The sequence below is a fragment of the Megalops cyprinoides genome, chromosome 14, assembly GCF_013368585.1.
Source record: "Megalops cyprinoides isolate fMegCyp1 chromosome 14, fMegCyp1.pri, whole genome shotgun sequence".
Lineage (NCBI taxonomy): Eukaryota > Metazoa > Chordata > Actinopteri > Elopiformes > Megalopidae > Megalops > Megalops cyprinoides.
In genome coordinates this window covers 8,831,882-8,855,063 of record NC_050596.1, presented here as the reverse complement: position 1 = coordinate 8,855,063, position 23,182 = coordinate 8,831,882, and the positions used below count along the sequence as shown (strand labels likewise).

Below are 23,182 nucleotides of genomic sequence, written 5' to 3'. Positions count from 1 at the left end.
ACATCCTATAATATAACATCCTGACACTTTTCTTCATTGTATTTATCACAGGGTCTTGGGGAAAAGAGCAGGATCACCTGTACCCAGCTGTCTGTCAATGAAGAGTGACTGGTCAATGGAGGATCCACACAACTTCAGAGGAGAGGGCACAGGTGACCCAAGGTAACGTACCAGGTCCATAGATCCTTTACAGTTAGCTGGTGGTACAGGTTCAGTGGCCTTGTAGGTGGAGTGTAGTGTGTATGGTAACCATGGTGTGTATGGTATGTGTGTATGGTAACCAGTGTGTATGGTATGTAATGTATGAGGCACTAATTAATTGGGTGAATATAGTATTCCTGTTTTGAATATAAATTGTGAAACAAAGCACCAGCTAAGTAATTTCACTTAAACCTTTAACAAATTTATTCAAATGAGGAATTCATCTGAAGGGCGGGGATGTTAAATTTGTATAGGAAAAAGCAATGAAGACAACACATTTCAAAAAGGCTTAGTGGAAATAGACAGATGGTAAGTGCTGTGAGTTACAGCTGCAGTAATACGTTGGAGTGAACTGGAATATATTTGCTGTCTGCATTTTTACAGGGTTTACATTATCCAGCAATCAGAAGACCTCTCTTCAGACTCATCCCTCATAAAAAAGGTATGGTACCTTATATAATTACTATGTATTGTATATTATATGTTTTACATGCTCTAGTATAATTATACAACAATAACAACAGAAAACAGCTTCTCACAGATTCAGTACTTCAGGCTTCAGGCTCTCTGCCTAGGCTTTCAGCATGCACTTATTGTAAGTCACATTGGATAAGAGCATGTGTTAAATGAATGAAAACAATGAATTAAATGAATGTAAATGTAGACCACACCCTTTGCAATTACATTACTAGTAACAGTTTGTTATCCTTTAGGATTATTTCTGCCCAGCAGTAGAGGTGGTATTAAAATATAGCCTCTAAAATTCCATGATCCAAGGATTCATCTGCTCTAAGCTGGTAGACAGGGTATAAGATACTGGATTCCACATAGGTGCCATAAAACAGTTGATGTCCATATGCAATTCATGCAACACAAATGCTACCAGGACTTACATGCTCATGTTTTGGGAATGTACAGGGGTTTCCAGATTTTGGTCTTATGTATCTGATGTATTTACAAAGATTCTTGGCTTCTCAGTACCCATTGATGCCCAGTTCCTCTTGCTTAATGATGATACTTCATTTTTCCTTACTGCCAGCAAAAAAAAATATCTAAGCCTGTTTAACTGCTGCAAGAGTGGTGAGTGGAAGAGACAGGGGTAATGGCAGATAGCAACAGTAGGTGACAGAGACAGGACTAAGATGTCAAAAGTAAAACTGAAATGGAAATATGACAGGTGTAGACAAAAATTCTGAGTGTCACCCATGTTGTGGAGGATGTAATTAACACATTTCATGTGCTTATTTCTGTCAGTCCACTGAAACAGCCCTCCTCCTCATATGTTTCCATTGATGCAGTACATCTTATTGTGTTTATTTCAGTCACTCCAGGAAACACTGAGGAAGTTGGACAAAAACACATTGAAACAGTTCATGAGCCAGCTTAGTCAGACTTACCCAGAATGCTTTGACAGTCACCTTAAGGATCCTGTTGTCTTGGACATTGTTTGGAATGTGCTGATGTGGGTTAAGCACCATCAGAGTGAAGATTACCCAGAATGCAAGAGGCAGCAAATGGTGCCTGATGTCCTCTACATTGTTGAGAAGATGCTGGAGAACTGTGGCAGAGTAAAGTCTCAGGAGATTACACTACACATTCTGAGGAACATGAACCAGAGTGATCTTGCTGACTCTCTGCAGAGAGACCTGAAAAGTAAGCTTTTCCTCCCAATATCTGTGTTTTCTATAGAATGCTGAAATAATAAAATGCAGAAATATCTAAAAGGTTACTTTTTTAAAAAGCATTTACACTTTCCAAACCATTAAGAGTGTTTGCCTTTGAAGTTATTTACAGAAAGGACACATTGCCAGAGATGTGCTTGCTTGTTTCTTCTTGACCTTGAAATCTCATTGATAAAGTTTATGTTTTCAGCATCTTGATTCTTGTATTCCTTCTCAGATGAACCGTTAAGGAGGGACCAGCAGAAACTGAAAAGAAATGTGAAGAAGAAATTTGAATGCATATTTGAAGGTTTAGCAAAACAGGGCCACCCAACGCGACTCAATGAGATCTACATAGAACTCTATATCACAGAGGGGGGTAGCGGGAGTGTCAATAACGAACATGAGGTGAGACAGCTTGAGACAACATCCAAGAGACATACATCACTGGAGACTGCAGTCCTCTGCAATGACATCTTTAAACCTTTACCTGGTCAAAGCAAGGCTATCAGAACTGTACTGACAAAGGGGATTGCTGGCATTGGGAAAACAGTCTGTGTGCAGAAGTTCCTTCTTGACTGGGCAGAAGGAAAAGCCAATCAAGATATTCATTTCATTTTTACTCTTCTTTTTCGAGATCTCAATTTGATGAAGGGGAAAGAATTCAGTCTGATGCAACTTCTCCAGTACTACTTCCCAGAGCTGAAAGAGATTGAATGTGTTGAAAGTGATGTAGTCAAAGTTTTGTTCATCTTTGATGGTCTGGATGAGTGTCGGCTTCCTTTAGATTTCCAGAACAGCGAAATCTGCTGTGATGTGACAAAGTCGACATCAGTGGAGGCGCTGCTGACAAACCTCATTAAGGGGAATCTGCTTCCCTCTGCTCTCCTCTGGATCACCTCCCGACCAGCAGCAGCCAATCAGATCCCTCCTGAGCACATCCAGCGGGTCACAGAGGTACGAGGTTTCAATGACCCGCAGAAGGAGGAGTACTTCAGGAAGAGAATCAGTGATCAGAACCTGGCCAGCAGAATTATCTCACATATGAAGTCATCCAGGAGTCTCTACATCATGTGTCACATCCCAGTCTTCTGTTGGATTTATGCCACTGTTCTGGAGACAGTGTTGGGTGAGGGAGTCAAGGAAGTCCCCCAAACTCTGACTGAAATGTACACGCACTTCCTGCTCATTCAGACTAATGTGAAGAATGGGAAGTATCATGGCACCAACCAGACAAACACAAAAAAGTTGTCAGTGGCAGATAGAGAAATCATCCTGAAACTGGGAAAGCTGGCGTTTCTGCAGCTGGAAAAGGGCAATCTGATTTTCTATGAAAAGGACTTGAGAGAGAATGGCATTGATGTCAGTGATGCTTCGGTGTACTCCGGGGTGTGCACAGAAATCTTCAAAGAGGAGTTTGGGTTGTACCAGGAGAGAGTGTACTGCTTTGTGCACCTGAGCATTCAGGAGTACCTGGCTGCCTTGTTTGTGTTCCATTCTTTTGTAAATGAGAACAGAAATGTGCTCAGCCCTCAAGGTGACAGAATGCAGCTGTCTGAGTTGCATAGGAGTGCAGTGGATCAGGCCTTACAGAGCAAGAATGGACACCTGGACCTTTTCCTGCGATTTCTTCTTGGCCTTTCGTGGGACCCCAGTCAATCTCTCGCACTGACAGAGGCAGGAGGCAGACCACAGAGCACTGAGGAAACAGTAAAATACATTAAACAGAAGATAAGAGAAGAAACCTCAGCAGAGAGAACTATCAATCTGTTCCACTGTTTGAGTGAACTGAATGACAACTCTCTAGTGGAGGAAATCCAGACTTCGCTGAAATCAGGAACACTTTCTGAAAAAGAACTGGAACCACATCAGTGCTCAGCTCTGGCCTTTGTATTACTGATGTCAGATGATATTCTGGATGTGTTTGACTTGAAGAAGTATAACACATCTCCAGCAGGCTATCACAGACTGTTGCCAGTAGTGAAGAACTGCAGGAAGGCCCTGTAAGTATGCCAGTGTTTAGTAATGCATATGACTGACATTTTGTTTTCATAATCAGTGATATGTATCAATCCGAACTGGTTTCCTAAAGGAAAATGAAGTGCTGAGAACAAAACTTTCAGAACTGCCGTATTTTCCTCACTGTTTCATACTGCTTTGGAGGCAGGCATCTTTGTCTGTTCCATGCTCAACATGTCTTCTGCCCTGTAGACTCATTGGAGCACCTCCACTTCAGAATTATGGAGGTCTAAGTCTAAAACTTATTTTAAAGGAGGACTTTAGCAGAAAATCCCAAAGTCAAGGAGTTAGGCCAGGGCCGACTTGGTATTAAGATCCAGCAAGCCTCTGGTGATAGAGGCAAGCGGTACACCAGAAGCTTTTCTCGGAGTTGGCGGGAAAAAAAACATGATTTTGTGGCTGTTCATTGGACCTTCTATTATTTGGTTTGGATGTGGCATGGACTACTACTGGGTTAAATGACATGAAACACATCTCTGTGCAGACACATGAACCAGGCAAAAATCACATGCAGAATTCAATGACTCTAGCTATGCTGGGAATTGGGAATGTTGCCTCATACTTGGATGAGAGTTACAGGATTGACATTATGATATGCAATGAGGAAGTTGACGAAGCCGGACATATTATATCAGAAATCATTGTGTGCAATTCAGTGGTGCTTTCGAACTGGTGTTGTGTGGCCACCATAACACCAAAAGCTCTAGAAATCCTGGATCCTTTGTTTATTATGTCACAGCATCCATTTATAGTCACAGACCAGCACTCACCACTGCTTTGTCTGTGTCTGAAATCAAATCTGTGGTTGTGAATGTTTAACATTACTACAAACAGTCTGCAACATGGACCCGCTGGTTATGAAAACTGAAGAGGCATGGAAAACAACTTTATCATACTTTCCATATGACTTATTAAAGTTCAGTTCAATGTGAAATTCAATTAATGTTATGGCCATAGTGTAACAAATATTTATTATAGAGCATGTCAATTTAGAAGAAGGGCTAAGCGTTGCTGAAATATATCTGCATCATGCCGTCTTTTGGGTGATACTTTAATGATAGTGAAACCATGAATTGCCCACATATGAAAATGTTGATGGAAAAAATTTCATAATGGCGGAAATTTTCAACCCTGTTTGTCATTGTGGCAAAATACAATAAACACAATAGATCCTATTTAGCACTATTTTTTGAATTTCAACAAGACATTTTAAAGCAGGACTAAATTTTCCATATCTGTAATGTTTTAAAGCACCGTTATTACTAATGCACTGGACAGTGACATCCACTGTGGCCTTTAAGTGGTATTAACCACAGTGATTTATGGGATACAAGAACATAACTAGCCATAGGTTGTCTGTACAGGACAGAGTAATGGTGATATGTATTAGAGATACTGGAGGATTCATGATAATGTAATCAGGCAGGAAATTTAAAATTAAGAAGATTAACAGGAGATGCAAATTGGTCCAAAATTTTCTGTTTATTGTATGGTAAAATCTGTATGGTAAAATGACAAGTAGTATCTGAATGAGCGGTATGTGCTCAGGTGAGTCTAGACAGTACAGAAATAAATAAGAAATAAAGAATTTGGACATTGGGTCATTGCGTATTGCAGTAAGATACCTCAAAAATGGCCTGACTCTCACTTCTGTACAGATATGGGGTATGCCCTGCCAATGCCTAACTTAGCAGATGGCATACCCACCATCCAAATAACAGAATTCCTTGTGGCCCTTGTGGTTTTTATAGAGCTGGGAGAGTGAACTCTCATCTTCTTTTTTTCTGCAGCCTGTCAGGCTGTCGAGTCACAGAGATAGGCTGTGCTTCTCTGGCTTCAGCTCTGTGTTCAAACCCCTCACACCTGAGAGAGCTGGATCTGAGCTACAATCACCTAGGAGACTCAGGAGTGAGAGCGCTCTCTTCTGGATTGGAGGCCCCCAGCTGTAAAGTGGAGACACTGCAGTAAGTACAGAGTGGGAGTTTGTACATACAGTATGTATCTGATTACTGCTCTCCTCCTCCACCTTCCTTCTTTGACCACTTTATTCTGACCCCTTTCATGTTACCCCTCTATCACAGAATAATCCCCTTTCAGAGAAACTCATGCGTACCAGGTTTCTGGTTGTCAGCTGTAATGTTCTGTTTTCTGTACAATATATGTTCTTAAGTGCTGAGCGAGTGGCAAATATTTGGTCAGAATGATTGAACACCTGTGTTAATCTTTAGCACCCCCTTGTACATTTGTGCATGTGACAAACCATAGAACGAGAGAAAAAACATCCAGCTTCCCATGGTTCCACCAAAATGAATCTCGCTAGAAAAGGTCTGAGAGCTTTGAAAGAGTTTTCCAAGAGATGAAAAGACTGATCATGTCAGATAAGGCGCTGACACGTGTTGACTCTGTGTTGCCAATGAAATGAGCTTATGATGCTTCACTATAGTAATGGTGCAATTTTTTCAGACAACGTTAAGGAAAGCACTGAATGTTTTTGCATCCAGATCATTGATGACATTGGAAGGCACTCACATTTGCCCTGGGAGTTTAGAAATTAAATTTGTATGGACAGAAATTCACCTTTCTGACTGACCATCAGCCTTTGATATCTTCAATCCAAGAAAAGATATTCCATTAATAGCATAACATGTTTGCAGAGATGTGCACTACTCTAAGCAGTTCACATTTAATACAGTAAATTCAGGGGAACTAAGGAGCATGTTGATGAAGATGGACTATCATGCCTATCACTGGTGACACCACAGAAATGCCTCAACAGTGGGACATTTGGGAACTGACAATGAAAGGTCTTGCTTGTAGTTATGTGTGTTGACCTGCGACACATAAACAATTTGAGAATAAAAAACTTGCGCAGAATGCCAGTAGTGGTCTTTATCACCATGGTAACATGTACACATCGACATTTTAGGACCATTTATGAAAATTCTTCTGATCGCAGTTGATGCTTATGACACATGGTCCGAAATCATCTTCATAAAATCAACCACATTAGGCAAAGTTTCAGTACTGGGACCTTTTTTCTCCAGGAATGGATTATATGAGCAAATAGTAAGTGAGTAAGAAGTTTAAAATGTTCTTAAAGAAAAATAGCCAGTGCCTGCCAATGCATAATACCTCCATTATATAGGAGGGGATACAAGAAAACATTCAGACTTGATCCAACAGCAGCAGACTTGGTTCACCAAAGATGTGGAATTATTTTCCATAGCACAGACAGTAGAGGCACAGAACAGTCCCTCATTTTCATTTGTCTGTCACAGTAAATGTAGCCATATTAATGCATTCCTATATACGTATAAATATGCATTGATATTTATATTAATATACCTAAATTTAGTGTGTAAGTGTATACACTTTTACATATGTGAAGAATTATCCAGTTCTCAGCTTCCTTAAGGTCTACTTATAACACATCCTACTATATTGCAACAACAGAATCGAGATAGAGGAGCTTGTGCTTTCCAAAGATGAGTGTGCTTTAATCCTAGGGATACAGCCCTTTACAGTGGCAGCATATTTATCTAATTCTTTTATTTAAATTTGGGCACTGTGCACACTGTTGCATAATTAATATACAAAATCAAACAAAACATTGACTTAAAAGCCCTACTCTATTTTTAAATGCATATTCTGCATTTGGACATTAAAAGTTAATCGACCCATGCAAAAGGAAAAAAAAAAGTTACAGAATGATTTCACGTGAAAGTGATTATATTTCTACAGATAGTTTGTATTTACAGACATCAGTGCCAGCTAGCATGCATGTCAAGTCGGAATGGGTGCCACAATGAGCAGAGATCACGTCTTCTCTTCACAGTCTAGGTTGGTGTAATCTCACAGAAGATACCTGTGTTCATCTGGCCTCAGTCCTGCGCTCACCCCATTCAAAGTTAAGAAATCTGGAGCTAGGAAACAACAACCTGCAGGATTCAGGAGTGAGAGCGCTTGCTGCTGGACTGGAGGACCAACACTGTAAACTGCAGAGACTGGGGTGAGGAACATTCTACTGCAGATGTAGTTTAATATACTTAAGAAAATATGGGACAGTAACAAGCACAATCATGAGAAGACAAACCCCCTTATTCATTAGGGGATCTAATGCCAGACACATGGATTTGTCCTGAGCTGGGAAAATGAATAGCTTTTGTCTCCTCCTCTCTGCAGGTTATCAGCTTGCCAGGTCACAGAGATAGGCTGTGCTTCTTTGACTTCAGCTTTGTGTTCAGACCCTTCACACCTGAAAGCACTGGATCTGAGCTACAATCACCTAGGACACTCAGGAGTGAGAGCGCTCTCTGCTGGATTGGAGGCCCCCAGCTGTAAAGTGGAGACACTGCAGTAAGTACATAATGGGAGCTATGTACATGAAAAAAATATTATTTGATTGAGAAAATCTTTAAAACATACATGTTGCTCTTTCCATTGATTCAGAATTCTGCTTTACACAATCAATTGCTCATGAGAGTCTGGTGTAGAACAAACAAACAGAGGAGATTTTTTAAGTATACTGCACAGTAATGTCTAGTAGCGCCTTACATTTCCCTTTGTCATCCAGACCATCGGTGAAAGTTCCAGGATCATTCAAGTATAAGATTGAAAGGAGTGTAATGTCACAGAGATGTGTATGAGTGTGTGCATGGGTGTACCCTGGTGTCATTATCCTGCCTCTTTCTCTCCACAGTTTGGGAGCGTGTAATCTCACAGAGGGCTGCTGTGTTGATCTAGCCTCAGTCCTGCGTTCACCCAACTCAAAGCTGACAGAGCTGGAGCTCAGAGACAATGAGCTGCAAGATTTAGGAGTGAGAGCACTCTCTGCTGGACTGGAGGACCCACACTGTGAACTGCAGAGACTGGGGTGAGGATCATTCTACTGCAGATATAGTTTAACACACTAAGGAAATACAGGACAGTAGAAAACACATAAGACAAACCCCTTGTTCACTAAGGACTAATATTATGTAATTGGAACAAAACATTTCACTTCTACTCATATTTTATACAATTGAAAGACTTGGATAATGATTTCTGTATTTTTACAATACATTACAATACTTTGAAACAACGTGTTGATGTTTCTCCATTTTGAAAATGGTTGTACACTCCTCGCTCCTACAGCTCTGTCCTCTTGGTGCCTCAACTGTGCACTTCACAGGTGTGTTCATGTTAAAATGGTGGAGCATCTAAACAAGCTAATGGTTTAAGAAAATGGAATTCTGTGTCACGTTTGTGATATATTGATCAAATATACTCACATCCTAGAATGGTACCTCTCTCAGACAATGGTAATCAATAATTCCATAGCCCAGTTGTTATTAAAGCAATCATACACAAAAAGGTGTATTTTACCGTGATTATTATTATACTGTGATGTGGTTGCTTTCACTTCGTACTATCGCCATCACAGACTGCCAATAATTTCAATAACACACACCCTTGGGTGTATTATTTCCTTTATAAAATGGATCCACATGCTAATTTTGAGTGGTCATCAAATACCCAAATCTCCTATTAGAAAAGAGACAGAATTCACAACAAACATATTGAGTAAATAAAATGTCTTCATTTCACCAAAGAAATTAGTCTGCTACATTATCATTTACATCAGGCCTACATCACTACCTGGCTGATTAAGTAAGACCAAAAATTACATTACTAAGTTAAAATGTGGCATATCTGTTCTACTATGCTCTACAAATGACAATGGCAATATGCACAATGCATGCTGGAAAAAGTCAAATAACAAAGTGGTGGTGCTCCACTTTGCTGCTACAGTAGTTTTAATGGTGCAGAATCAATGCTCCATTTCAGCTGCTGCTACCTAATGACACCAGGCACCAATATTGGTTTGCTAGTGAATGAGAGCTTGTTATTATATGGTGTATGTATGTGAGGTTTTATATGTGAAGTTGTTTAGGCAGTTTTCATTAACACGTGACTATCATAAATAACAGCATGGCTGGCAAGTTCCACATTGCAATGTCAGATTTGTCCGTTTTATAATTTATATTCAGATATGTCTATAACAGAATGCCATATGTCTGTTCTTGTTGGTTTGTACAGAACTGAGTAAGTAGATTACTTTTGAATTGCTCTTACCTCCTTTTCTCTGCAGACTGTCAGGCTGTCGAGTCACAGAGATAGGCTGTGCTTTTCTGGCTTCTGCTCTGCGTTCAAACCCCTCACACCTGAGAGAGCTGGATCTGAGCTACAATCACCCAGGGGACTCAGGAGTGAAAGCGCTCTCTGCTAGACTGCAGGACTCCAGCTGTAAACTGCAGACACTGCTGTGAGTACCTAAAACAGGAGAAGTGTGACACAGGGCCTGATTTTAATATAGTGTAGTGTAAACGCAAGTCTCTAATGCAGGGTGCAGTGGTCAGGTGGAGTTGAGACAAGTGGGGCCAAAAATTCATGTTTCACTCCGTCTCAGGCCAAACTGCCAACTGCACTGTGCTTAAATACCACTGCTCCCTAGATATTCATAACTACTGCCTGCATTTTTGACCACTGTTCATTATCCAATGCAAGGCAACACACTAGAGCAATGGACATGAAAAATGCAAACACAGTGCAGTATTATCACCAACTGCTGTAAAACTAACAAATACAATGGGACTGCAAGCTTTTTTCTGCACATTAAATTATATATATATATATATATAAAATAAAGAGTTTCCACTCTTCACCTTCACATGGTCAGACTGTGTGCCAGTCAATTTACTGTCTATTCATATGCTGTTCTTACAGTGTGGACCATGGAGGAGAGAGCAGGAACCAGCCAGGAATGTTGAAATGTGAGTGTGTCTGTACTGAACAAGCTCCGCTCAGGCAGATGGCAAACATGACATGACATGTCAGAGAGGCGATATGGAGCAATGTGGAGCAATACGGAGCTCAGATATCCTCTCCTCTATCTCTTTCTTTCCGCACCACTCTTTTCTCTACCTTTCTTCTATTTTCTCACTGTATTCAACACCTATACAGATAGAAGAATAGACACACAGAGACAGTCAACCATACTTTGACAGTTGCAAACACCCCAACATACACAGATACTATATATAGCAGGTATGCAGTTTGTCAGGTTATGCCCCTTTTTTCCACATTTTGCCACTTTTGTCATATTTGAAACAAAATTGTTGTTCTTCTTACTGGATGGATTTTTTCCTGTTATATGCATATGCTATGGCTGTAAAAAGCATGGGTAGTAATAGTTATGGTAGATCACCATGTACTACTTTTTAAACACGAGCACTGTTAGAAGTTAAGACGAGAAGAATAAGAAGTAGAGAAGTGAAAAGAATAGTAACAACTACATGTGACACCGTAAGCTACATTAGTAATATGCAGGCCCAAATTAACACCACTGTGGGCCCTAAGGCTATTCTATATTTTAACCCCCCAGCCCATCTCTGAAGTAATTACAACATACTTTGTTGGCAGTAACCAATCATACACCATCTGTACACTGGATTTTGCCCTCATAGATTTATTTAGTACCAATGCAGAAAATATATACATTGGTTGCATTATCAGGTCATGACATTAGAAAATCAGAGGAGTTATATCAAAGAACACAATAACATAGATTATGTGTACATTACAGTACTCGTACAAACCTCTTCTGTTCAAATGCAACGAACTGCATTTTAAACCTGCAGTATACAGCCAATATTATTTGTGGGAATAATCTTTTTAAAACAAAAAGCACATGTAGTTGAACATGTAACAGCTCCCTTATATTCTATTGGTCAATGAAAAAATGACAAAACAAGCGGAGCCATGGACCCACAGGAAACCATGGCAGAAGCAGACATATGGAAATGTTGGAATCTTAGATTACAGTGTTGAAAAAGTTGATTTAACAAAATTTGCCCTCTTCTTCACTGATCTTTCCTATTATTTACTAGTACAGTTTGGAAATTTAAGGACAGTACAGAGGGAAAATTAAATCCATCTGCAGGAATGTAACGTTAGGTGCCAATATGTCAATATGGGCAAACGTGCAAAACATTTTGCAAAACAAAATGGATAAATGTAAATGCAAAGTTATTTATCAGTTTGTGTTCCCTTCTAAGTCCTATCTGTGCTAGCACTGTAGTGTTTTTTGGGGGCCCTGTGGTTGAATTTAACTAAAATTCACAAAGAGTGGTCTGTGCAAATGCGTACTCTGGCATGCCAGATGAAAGGGATCCTGGGATGCTACACCAGACATGAAGGGTACAAGCGTGTACACTCACTCCAACTGAGCGAGTCAAAGGTACTTTTGCAAAACTGGAAATGTGACCAAGGGGAAGTACTCAAGGCAAGTGAGCAAAAATACAGATGGTTTCCCTCTTTAAGTTCCACACATGCATAATTACATTGATATCAACAATAAGAATTTATCTCATTAGTGTCCCTCTTGTGTGCAGATGCCTGTCAGCTCTCACTGGACCCCAACACAGCATACAGATACCTGTCTCTATCTGAGGGGGGCAGCAAGGTGACGTGGGGGAGAGAGGAGCAGCCATATCCTGATCACCCAGACAGATTTGACTCCAAGTGCTGTGCAGAGAGGGTCTGTCTGGGACTCGCTATTACTGGGAGATGGAGTGGAGCGGAAGAGTGGTTTATATAGCAATAACATATAAAGGAATCAGCAGGAGAGGGCGGAGTGATGACTCCGCAGTTGGATATAACAAAAACTCCTGGAGTCTGGAATGCTCTGATCACCATTACTGTGTCTGGCACAACAATATGAAGATGGATATACCTGACCTCCCCTTCCGCTCCCGCACAGTAGGAGTGTATCTGGACTGGCCAGCTGGCACTCTGTCTTTCTACAACGTCTCCTCTGACACACTGACCCTCCTATACACGTTCCACACCACCTTCACTCAGCCGCTCTACCCTGGCTTTTGGGTTTTCACTGGCTCCTCTGTGTCTTTCAAGTCCCAGCCAAGTCTAAAGTCCTAAAAGCCAAGTCCAAGTCAAGAAATGAGTGTAGCAAAATGCCTGTACTTTTGCAGTTATCTTTAATTTTAATGTCTATGTGTGAAAGAGGTAGATAAGAGGAGATAAGGAGATAAGATAAAAACAGTGTAGTTATTAATATTTATTAAACATTTCATTCATATAATCAACATACAGGGATTTGAGGACTGGAAGTCTTCTTTGATAAAAAAAAAAAAAACTTGACACGCATCATCTGTGTATCTGTCTTTTCCAACTAGAGATACCAAAAAAACTTAACCAGTGAAATAGTTCCGTCAGCAGATGTGTCTGGTCCATTTGCATTTGATAGGTCATAGGCAGGGGAAAATATCAGTACATGTTTTTTTTTTTCGCTTTTAGTCAGATCCAAACACCGCCCCCACTAATGACCCCCCAGGTCAAGTCAACTCAAGTAGGCCTACAAGTCCAAGTCAAGTCACAAGTCAATATGGTCATGTTTCAAGAAATACTTGAGTCCCAAAATTGTGACTTGAGTTGGACTTGAGTTGAATGAGATATGTCATGAGTAATCCTGTCAGGCTTTCAGTTGGAAGGACCCAGGCACAGACCAGAAAGCAAAACTAGGTATTTGACGGCAAGCCACAAAACAGTAGTCAAAACAGTCCAAGTCAACACCAGAAGATCCGCAAAAACCGGCAGAAATCCAAAATCACAAGGCAAGGTCAAATCCAAAAATACAGGGAGAAAGTCAAATTAACTAGGCAGAGAATTATCCAAAAAACAGCAGGCAAGAAGAGTAATCCAAGAGGCAAAGCAGAAGTCAAAAACCAGAGCATACAGATATAAACAGGCAGGAGCAAAACAGGCTAATACACTGAGACAAGCTGGGAGAGAAAAAAGAAAACAGAGGGGTGTATATATACACAGGCTGATAATGAGTTAACGGGGAACAGGTGAGCAGGACGGGCTTCGAGTAGTGGGTGTGGCAGAAGGGCAGAGCACATGGGCTATAAACAAAAACAAAAGCACATGCGTGCAAAAACAAAAGACACGCCCACACCGACAGACAGGAAGACAGAGAAACGCAACACAAGCAAGACATCAAGCTGATGTACTGACAAACCTTCTGATTTCATTTACTCGTAATGTCTTGCTGCAGAGAATAATGTCGGCGATTAGCAATACATCATGGTTCCACCCATTAAGCAGTTCATGAAGGCTCGCTCTCCCATCTGTGATTTCACTTGTATGCATTTCACTCCTACTTGCTTGTGAATGGTCCCCTCACAGTGAGATGGGTGAAAACCTGTAGCACAGTGAGGGCAATGAAATGCTGTGGGTGGCAACAAAAAACAGGCAGGGTTTAATACTATACTCTCTACTTCGAAACAGTGTCACGCATATTCTTTATCAAACGCGCACTTCACTGTACCTTTCCCACTGTAATAAAACACACAGTTACACACACATTTCCACTCAGAAACATACATGCACTCCCCCGCTCGTAAAAATAAACATACAGTCAAACAGACATTCAGTAATATCCAGACACAAGTATACACACACACACACAGGTACACAGGTACACACACACAGGTACACAACCCAAAGACACTCACATACATGCTGTCATACACACATACACAACCAAACAGTACACCCTCACGCACATTCTTGACCCTAGGGATGTACCCAGAGCAATTCTCAAGGCAGATCACCCAACTGTATCTGCTGATTCTAGAACTGATATATCTGCAAGTTTGTTTCTCATGCACTGTACAAGGAAAACTGTAAAACTGCAGTGGTTTTGTATGTTCTTCCAAGTACAAAGTGTAAAACCTTTAAGCTTTAAGCAAATTACAGTATTTCTATAATATGCACTTTCACCTCCTTAGTCATTTTATCATAAATTTTTTGAAAAAAGGTCAGTAACAGAGGGTCATAAGCAAAAAAAAAAGCAAACCAGAGGATCATGTCTACCAGATTAACTCATTGGAAATGGAAGGATGCATTTAATAGAATTTCATAGATCTATAAATTCATTTGTGTTTTTCATTTTTTCTGTTTTTGGGCTTCAGACTTAATTTATGCACATGATTTTTGCACATAGAAGTGAACGTGCCTATAAGACTGTCACGGTCAAAACACCTGCACTTTCAAGTACTCAGCAAATGACCCCAGCAAATGCTGGAGTCAAATGGACAATGGAATTGTGATTCTAATCTCCCCTCTCAAATGATGGCGTTAAAGAATGTGTTACAATACTTGTGTTTGTTGTCTGGCTAGTTATTTTTTCCAGAGGAATTCTGAGATCTTGTAACCGTTTCACTAACCTCAGGAAGCGACAGTGCAGGACACCTGGTGATTTGTTCTTCTATAATTCTGTATGAAAGGCAGTATTATTTAGAGTTATATATGAACCACATTGGGATAGCATGTTGGGATAAGCAAATTCATTAGTCATGTAGATTGAGTTAATCATCAAATGGTCAGTCATTAATGGAGTGCATCTCGATGCATTTCATCAGCTGTCTGTACCTCCATGTGTGAAATATACACAAAATTTTCCGTTTAATTTTACTGTACAGAGCCTGGTTAATCGCAAGAAATGCCATTAGACACAATCCCCACTGTGGCAAAGTACTGATTCCTCCTTTTCATGCACGTTAGATTTCAACATTTTCCATGTTTCAAAGCCGTTGTATTTAAGCTGATAAACACCCTGGTATGTTTAGTCCAATGGTTGCAAACCATTCAATTTTAAATACTTAAAGTTTACTCCTATTGCAACTAAAATTTCTCCTCTTTAACATGATATAAATGTGGTCTGCCATTAGGATCTTTTGGGTCCATATAACCAGAGCATCTCATGGATATAATGTAACATATAAAGCCCCTTCAGCTAGTATTTTGGATGTTACTCCCTCTACACTCCAAAAGCGGTTTTCTGAGCTGTAAACACAAACATTCCTGCAAGTTCTCTCGCTACCTTGTCAGTTCAAGCTTGCTTTAAATGGGCAGTGGTTCAGACCTTGGAATTAGTCACTGTATTGTGTTGCTCAAACCTTCCAGACCATAGTGACATCTACTGGTGTGTGGCATTAAACCAGCCCCTCGTTCTGAACATGCTTGATGTCTGTGGTTTATATGTCTCATATATCTCTTATATATCTCTGTAACCAATGACAAAGAGCACACCTTGGCATAATAAATGCCATCTTTATGATTGTAGAGAGCTGCCTAACTATGAAGGATAGTACCACCATGTGCTCAGATATGTTTTTGCCCATTTCAAAAAATTGGATAGCTATAAATATACGGTATCAATCCTTTATACTTACCATACATTTACTTTAATTTACATTTTGTCATTTCACAAATGCTCTTACATAGAGTGACTTCTAATGCACAAATACAAAGTCCATTTAACAAAACAGCATGAAATCATTGAGCATTTTGATAAGTTTAATAGCCAGCACGTATTAATGAGTCTCAGATCCGTGGTGTGGACTGCACAGGTCAATGAGGTCACTGTCCTGTTTTTTTGGACCCGGTGTACTGTTCCTACAGTTCATACCAAAACTCATCTGTTCCTCGTGGCTGAAAAAGACTGGAAACTCAAACAGTGGGACGCAGACAAGTTTGACCTCATCAAGACCCAACAATCATCATTTATACAGCTGTTGAACAGCTGTCTTTATTTTTTAAAAAGTGAAAAATCCCTCTTGTGTTTACATGTATTTATTGGAAAGTGATATCGGCCATCCATTTAAAGCTTTTTATTTGAAACTACAACAAAGTGAGGGAGCAATGCAAACTGTCGCCTTACTTTCCAAGGCAAATAAATATTTAAAGCAGGAATAAAACAAAGAGAATATGGAATGTAATCTGTTGCCTTGTTTTCCAAACAAATCTATTTTAATACTAGAGGAATATCATAACAGCTAACAAAAGGGCATGTCCTGCATGTAAAGGTCTTTGACCTCAGAATCCCTCAGTGTACTGTCCTGAGTGAGGAGGTGTGGTATGTCATAGATATTCTATTTACTGAACAGATATTTGGTAGATATTGTGCTTGATGTAGAAAATTCCATTTCTGCCATTGCTAAAGGTGTAAGTTCTCAGATTTTCTGGCACGTTATGAATAAAGGAGGTGTGATCTAACAGCTGGCACAGGAGATCCTCTTGTTACCAATGAGAAACTCCTGCCACCAACCAGAGCCCCGTGTACAGGGGAGCAGCGGGACATGGAGGCCAGGCTGACAGACTGCCTGTTTAACAGGCTGTGGTGGTACCAGATGCTGAGCCGCTGTGGAGACCACACCCACTTCCCCTGTGTGACAGGAAGAAGGAGGAGGAGGAGGAGGGGATGAAGGGCAGCAGGGGTAAGTGTTTAATTGGTAGTTCTAAGGAGAAAAAAAAACTAAACTGAGCTGTCAGTCCTTTGTCATTGTCACACCAATGTATGTATCTCTCACATGTCCTCATTGATCGTGCTGGCTGCCCTAACTAGCGAATGTGCCACTTCACTCATTTCTCCGCATTCCGTGGGTAATAATGTATGTCTCTTGCTTCTTAGAGGACTGATGTTTTGCATGTATTGCATTATTACATAAATATACACATTAATGGGTAATTGCTTTTTTACATTGTATGTATTTTTTGGGAACAAATCCCTCTTGTGGCTAAGTCAGTAATCAATGCAGTATTGGCAGGTTTCTTCATTCACAGGGATCTCAATAACTTTTCCCAAGTGAATGGAGAAGGTCTCCTGTATGATCCTTGTGCAATGTGAATGTATGGCTACTGGCTCTTTATGCTAACCTTTCCTCTGTGAATCTCATTCTTGCCACCCTTGGTAACATTTCAGTGAGTAAAATGGTCAGATAGTGAGTCATCAATCTGTCCTTTGGCACGAACACGTCACACAAAGATCTGCTTTGCATGAAGGGCAACGTCCAGTTGCACGCATGATCTGAGTGTTTATGAAAATAAGAACAAGGGTCTGCATTTAAATTCAGCATCTGCATCACTTCTACCTCAGAGGCACAAATTCACCACCATGAGATGGGATCAAATCCCTCATCAGTTTATTCAACAGGCAACAGTGTGACGTAGTCCTTAGAATGCTGGATTCTGGACCTATGGGTGGGCAGCAGTGTGGTGTAGTGGAGTATGTGTACAACCTATTGTCAACATTTTTAAAATTATTTTATTAAAGAAACATAACCCAAATCCCAGAAGAGAAGAAACTGAAGCAGAACTATTCCAGTGTAAAGATAATTTATAATTCCACACTCATTTAGCATATATTTAGAATATAACATTTAATGCTCAGCGTATCGGTCTCAGTGCAGGTCAGAAACACACTCGTACAGTAAATTTCTCAGTGTATATTTTTCCACGCATATATTTTTCTGCATTAATTTATTCACATGTGGAATAAAGACCTCAGTATAGTATTAGTGAAGATAAATATAAATATGGTCAGAGCTTTAGTGTTGTGGCTTCTTGCAAGTGAGGCTGTGTTGTATAGAAACCTCACCGGTCTGAACAACAGGTCACCATAGCAACACCACTGGAAAGCCCAAAAGGAAAAAAAGTCAAGTGAAATATGATGCAACAAATCGATAAAAAGCCTTTTCCGTATGAGTGTAAGTGAAATGTCAGAACACAGTGCAGTAAAGCAAACAGCAGAAAACTGTTAGGAGTGTGCTGAATTGCTCTCCTATTACAGCAGCTCTTTGTATTCAACAGGCCTAGTTATTACCCAAGCTCACTGACAAACTGTGATCAACTAGCATTTGTATCTGCTTCAAAAATCATTTTGTCTCAGTGTGTAAAAATACATAATTCTGTGTATTTCAAACACATTTTGAAATATGTTCACTGTGGAAAACTGGGATACCTACTGGTCACTGATCTGAGATCAGTCAGGGAACAGGGCAGCTGTGTGGAACGCAGTGATCCATTCACACTGGACAACTGGGCACAGCTACTGCAGCAGCAACAACGTGGGCTTGCTTTAGGATAACATATGATACATGAGTGTTCAATATGAGCTCTCTCAAAGGAAAGAGGAGTCCTTCAGAAGCTCTGCACCTGATACAGACTGCGAACGTGCAGCAGTCATGAATACCCAGAGCTTCGGTGAGGTGAGCGGTCACTGTAACTGGACCCCAGGGTGAACGGCTCCACAGCTCACTGGGCCGCTTATGCTGGGCTGTGAGGCGAGCAGCGACACAGTAACACCTGGACTGTCGCTTCCCAGTCACAGCACCCCCGTGTGGCCGGGCTTTGGCGTTGCAGGCGCTGTGTGTGAGAAAGCAAAGACGCTCCCAGCCTTCGGAGGCGTCACTCCATGGGCTCTGACGTGACGTCGCCGTCCGGCGTGCTGCACAGTCCCTGGGGGATGGTGAGCACGGCGCTGGAGAGGCCCACCAGGGGGCGCGGCAGGGCGGGGCCCGCGCTCCAGGCGTCCGCCAGCGTGTCGTACAGGTGGACGGTGCTGAGGAAGCCCTCTGCCGTCCAGGAGAACCCCCCCAGAATGTAGATGGTTGAGCCCAGGGCGCAGGCTCCGTGCTGGCTGTGCCCCGCGGGCAGGGGGACCAGCTCGGTCCACTGATCGGCTTGGGGGGAGTAACACTCCGTCACGAGGAGGTCTGAGTAGGAGCGGCCGGCTCCGCCACCACCACCTCGCCCAATCACCACTCCGCCTGGGTCAGAAGAGAACCACACGGTCACCCCCCCCTTCCTAAAACAGCGCAGACGAGTACTACACCCCAACACAGCGATGGAACCCAACCTGACTGGCATCCAGCACAGTTCTGTTAGTGGAAAAGGGTCAGCTCCTTATTTGACCACATCTATTGTACAAAGAGCCGACCCTGAATTTCTTAAGGTTAAGGTTTACAGAATCATATTCCCAAACAGAAAAAACTGAAAGATGTAACCTGACGAAAAAGGAATATAACCTTAAATCTGTGACCAATTAGAAACTAATTCAAGCACACTGACAGTTAATGATGTCACTGTGTCACATGTCACTGTGTTGCCAGGGGTCAGATGGAGATCAGTGCTCACCGATGACATAGATCTTGTCTCCCACGGCCGTCATGCTGTGGAAGCCTCGGGCGTGGCGGAGTGGCGCTCGCTCCGTCCACTCATCGCGGTCGGGGCTGTACCGGTACAGCGAGTCCGAGAACACCTCACCAGAAGAGCCCCCTAGTGGACCATTAAAAACACAAAACATCACATCATTTAGACGGTCATCTCTTATCAGACCCCTGAACACCTGTAGCTGTAAGAAACAGAAGAAAGAAATACCTTCTTTAAATTACTCAACAGTTGTCTCACAGCAGGGATTTGATCCTGCACGCTTCTAGTTATGAGTATAAAAAAAATCCTTTACCAGTATCGATTTCCCTGACTCAATATTGGCAAACCCCTACTCAATACTTCAGCTGCATGTACATAGTTCTGTTACTCTTCCACAGTACAGACAGTGTCCAGACACAGCCATGTGACTAAGCCACACTAGGCATGCTGGGAGTTCAGTGCTTACCACAGATGTAGAGCAGGTCTTGATGGACAGCGCCGGCGTGGCTGGACAGGGGGCGGGGCAGGGCGCGGATGTGCGTCCACGTGTCGTGGACGGGGCTGTAGCGCTCGGCGGAGAACAGCAGGCCGCCCTCTCCTCGCCCTCCCACTGCATAAATTGCCCCCCCGAGAGCACTGCAGTGGAACCGCCGCCTCCGAACCTGGCCCCGCCCCGAAGAAACAGCCACGAGAGGCCTCAGAAACATCACTCAGCTCATGTGGATATATACTGAAGCTATGCTGGGTAAGTATCCTGCACAGGTTAATGCCACACAATTCAGTCCCTCACCCCTCCTCCCAATTAACCTAAATTCCCAAATCCCAAAAGCTCCACCAGATTGGGTGAGAGGTCATACTGGTTACTCCGTCTGCTAGTTGGATATTAGGCAAGCCTTTGTGTATTGGTACAGTTTCAGTATGAATTGAAAGTCTAGCTGAGGTTTTTCAAGAATGTGGCTAACTGCTGCCAGTTTTGCGTAATCAGGGTTTGCACAGGCTAGTGTGGATGGCATTGCTGCTCAGTTACGCTGGCAGGTCAGGGACTCACATTCATATCGGCCAGCTGCGTCCACCTCCTGAAACGCGGATCGAACCTCCACACCGATGCCACGGCCTCCTCGTCGTGGTTATCATTGAACCAGGAGTTCTGACCCCCTCAGAGTGGGAAGAAAGTGGGTCACGAATACCGCGCGGTAAGGCTACACAAACACCGGCATGCAGCGCACGCACGCACACACACACACACACACACACACACACACACACACACACACACACACACACACACACACACACGCACACACCGCAACCTCACAGCAGCGTCACCCACAAAGCAATGCCTGAAAACACTGCAATAACATGTAATGTTGCAAGAAGATGTAACAGCAACTTCATACAAAGAATAATATGATACACAGTCTCCAGCACTGTGAACTACATCAGGTGATTGCTATTTAAGTTCCTGGTGAGGCATTATCTGTTGTAACAACTTTCATCTCAACTGACCCATGCCCTTTGACACACATCTGTTACACCTGAACACTAGGTCAAATAACTTTCTAAAATAAAATGCAACAGCTTTTTCAAACATACCGTATTAATGTTACATATTTGAGTAGCAGAAACTACAGATTCCCCAAGAAAGGTATGATTCACTCGTTTACCTATGAGGTAGAGGAAATCGTTTAGAACCACAGTGCAATGGTTATACATCCCCTTCCGGCGACTAAGCGTCTCCCAGGAATCCATACGTTCTCCTGTCAAAAGCTGCAAAAAAGTATAACGACTAAGTGGAAAATAAACTAGTAAACAACAACAAAAAAACCTAAGTCAAAATGACGGAGTTTATGTTTGGCGTAATCATTACTTGCCATGATCTCTCCGCATTCCAGACTCCCTGTGGTTTTACCGCAGGTTGCCAGCACCCCTTTCCTTGTGGACCTGATCTTGAACCAGTTCTGAAAGGTGTTGTCAGTCTGAAAGCGCAGGTCCTCTCTCCGCAGCATGCGGAGGTAACTTCCGCCCTCCGGTACCGTTTTTCTCAGGAGCTCGGCAGAGGAGCACAACTCCTCCTCCGAATCGTAGTCCACGTCCGACGGAAAGATCAGACCGAGACGGATCTCCTTCATCAGCTGCCCAGTGTAAGACTCCCTGCTTCCCAAATCATAATTTAGCCATTTCATGGCGAGCTCCAGAATGCTGCTTTCGCAAACCTGCGGGCTGACGTCATCTCTCCTCAGGACTCCCAAAAAGCTCTCCCAGTCGATTTGCAACAGCGAGCTCTCACGCGTCTTCAGAATCGCGTCCAGATTCTGCGAAATGAATGCCAGACACTCCGATTTTAACGCTGACAGGTTGTACCTTTCGGAGAGAGACATAATTTCGAATACGTTGTCCACACGGAGGGATTCTTGGAGGATCTGCGCGCAGCATTCGGTCAGCTCCGCCACTTGCAGGTGTGTGGAAGTCAAAAGCACGTCCTCGATGCTGTCATAGTCCCAGCTCAGCTGGGAGGTGTAAATAAAGTTTAATGTACACCTAAGACCTGAGGCAGGAATCGCCTTCAGCTCTACCGAGTCCATGTTCCTCTCCACCATGTCGCTCGTAAACATTATCCTGAAATAGGGACTCGCAGCGGCGAGAACCGATCTGTGCGCCGAAAACGCTTTATTTTCAGCAATTAGTTGGATGTCACAAAGGCACGAAGATTCCCATAGTTCCTGAAAGCCCCGCTGCAAGGTTTTAGGGAATTGTGCGCTACAGTGAGAGTACTTCCCTAACCCCTTGTAAGAAGCCATGTTACTGTGTTGTCAAAGGAAGGGGTGGGGCCAGCGTCACATTACGCTGAAATTCGTTCCGTGTGTTTTCGGGATTTGTAGTTTCTTTAGTTGCTACGGAAACACTACACAATAACTAACTACTTTAAACTAGAATAACCAATTCTACCTGTATGACACTACATGTCGTCAGAAATACTGAATTACTTCTACAGTAGCTGCGCCAGTGTGAAGCTCGCATTATCACTTTAAAGTGTGCGCAGTGACAATATCATAAAATCATCAGATTATGACAATAATTATTTAAGCAAAGAAAGCATTGAGAATGGAGAATATTTTGTTACAATCTATTTATTATACAATCCATTTTAATGATACAATTACAGTCATTCATATTTATTTCATATGTGCCCTTTTGGGTTTTCAGAATAACTGGCGCAGATGTTGTTTCAAGTAGTCAGCTCTGCATCT

At 42.1% G+C, this 23,182-nt stretch overlaps 1 protein-coding gene and 1 pseudogene across 1 annotated transcript in view; one reads left to right on the top strand and one right to left on the bottom strand.

Moving 5' to 3' along the window:
* Nucleotides 1–1,715: 1,715 nt before the first annotated feature.
* Nucleotides 1,716–12,857, top strand: LOC118789217 (annotated as a pseudogene).
* A 5,253-nt stretch (nucleotides 12,858–18,110) lies between these two features.
* The window catches only part of spag17 (sperm associated antigen 17), a 32,579-nt gene continuing 27,507 nt past the window's right edge, over nucleotides 18,111–23,182 (bottom strand). The window contains exons 46-51 of the mRNA XM_036545564.1: nucleotides 21,802–22,550; nucleotides 21,599–21,691; nucleotides 20,983–21,089; nucleotides 20,401–20,596; nucleotides 19,920–20,060; nucleotides 18,111–19,552 (exon numbers count right to left, since the gene is read on the bottom strand). Coding sequence (XP_036401457.1) covers nucleotides 19,191–19,552; nucleotides 19,920–20,060; nucleotides 20,401–20,596; nucleotides 20,983–21,089; nucleotides 21,599–21,691; nucleotides 21,802–22,550 — 1,648 coding nt within the window. The 3' untranslated portion in view covers nucleotides 18,111–19,190. The remainder of the gene's footprint in view (nucleotides 19,553–19,919; nucleotides 20,061–20,400; nucleotides 20,597–20,982; nucleotides 21,090–21,598; nucleotides 21,692–21,801; nucleotides 22,551–23,182) is intronic.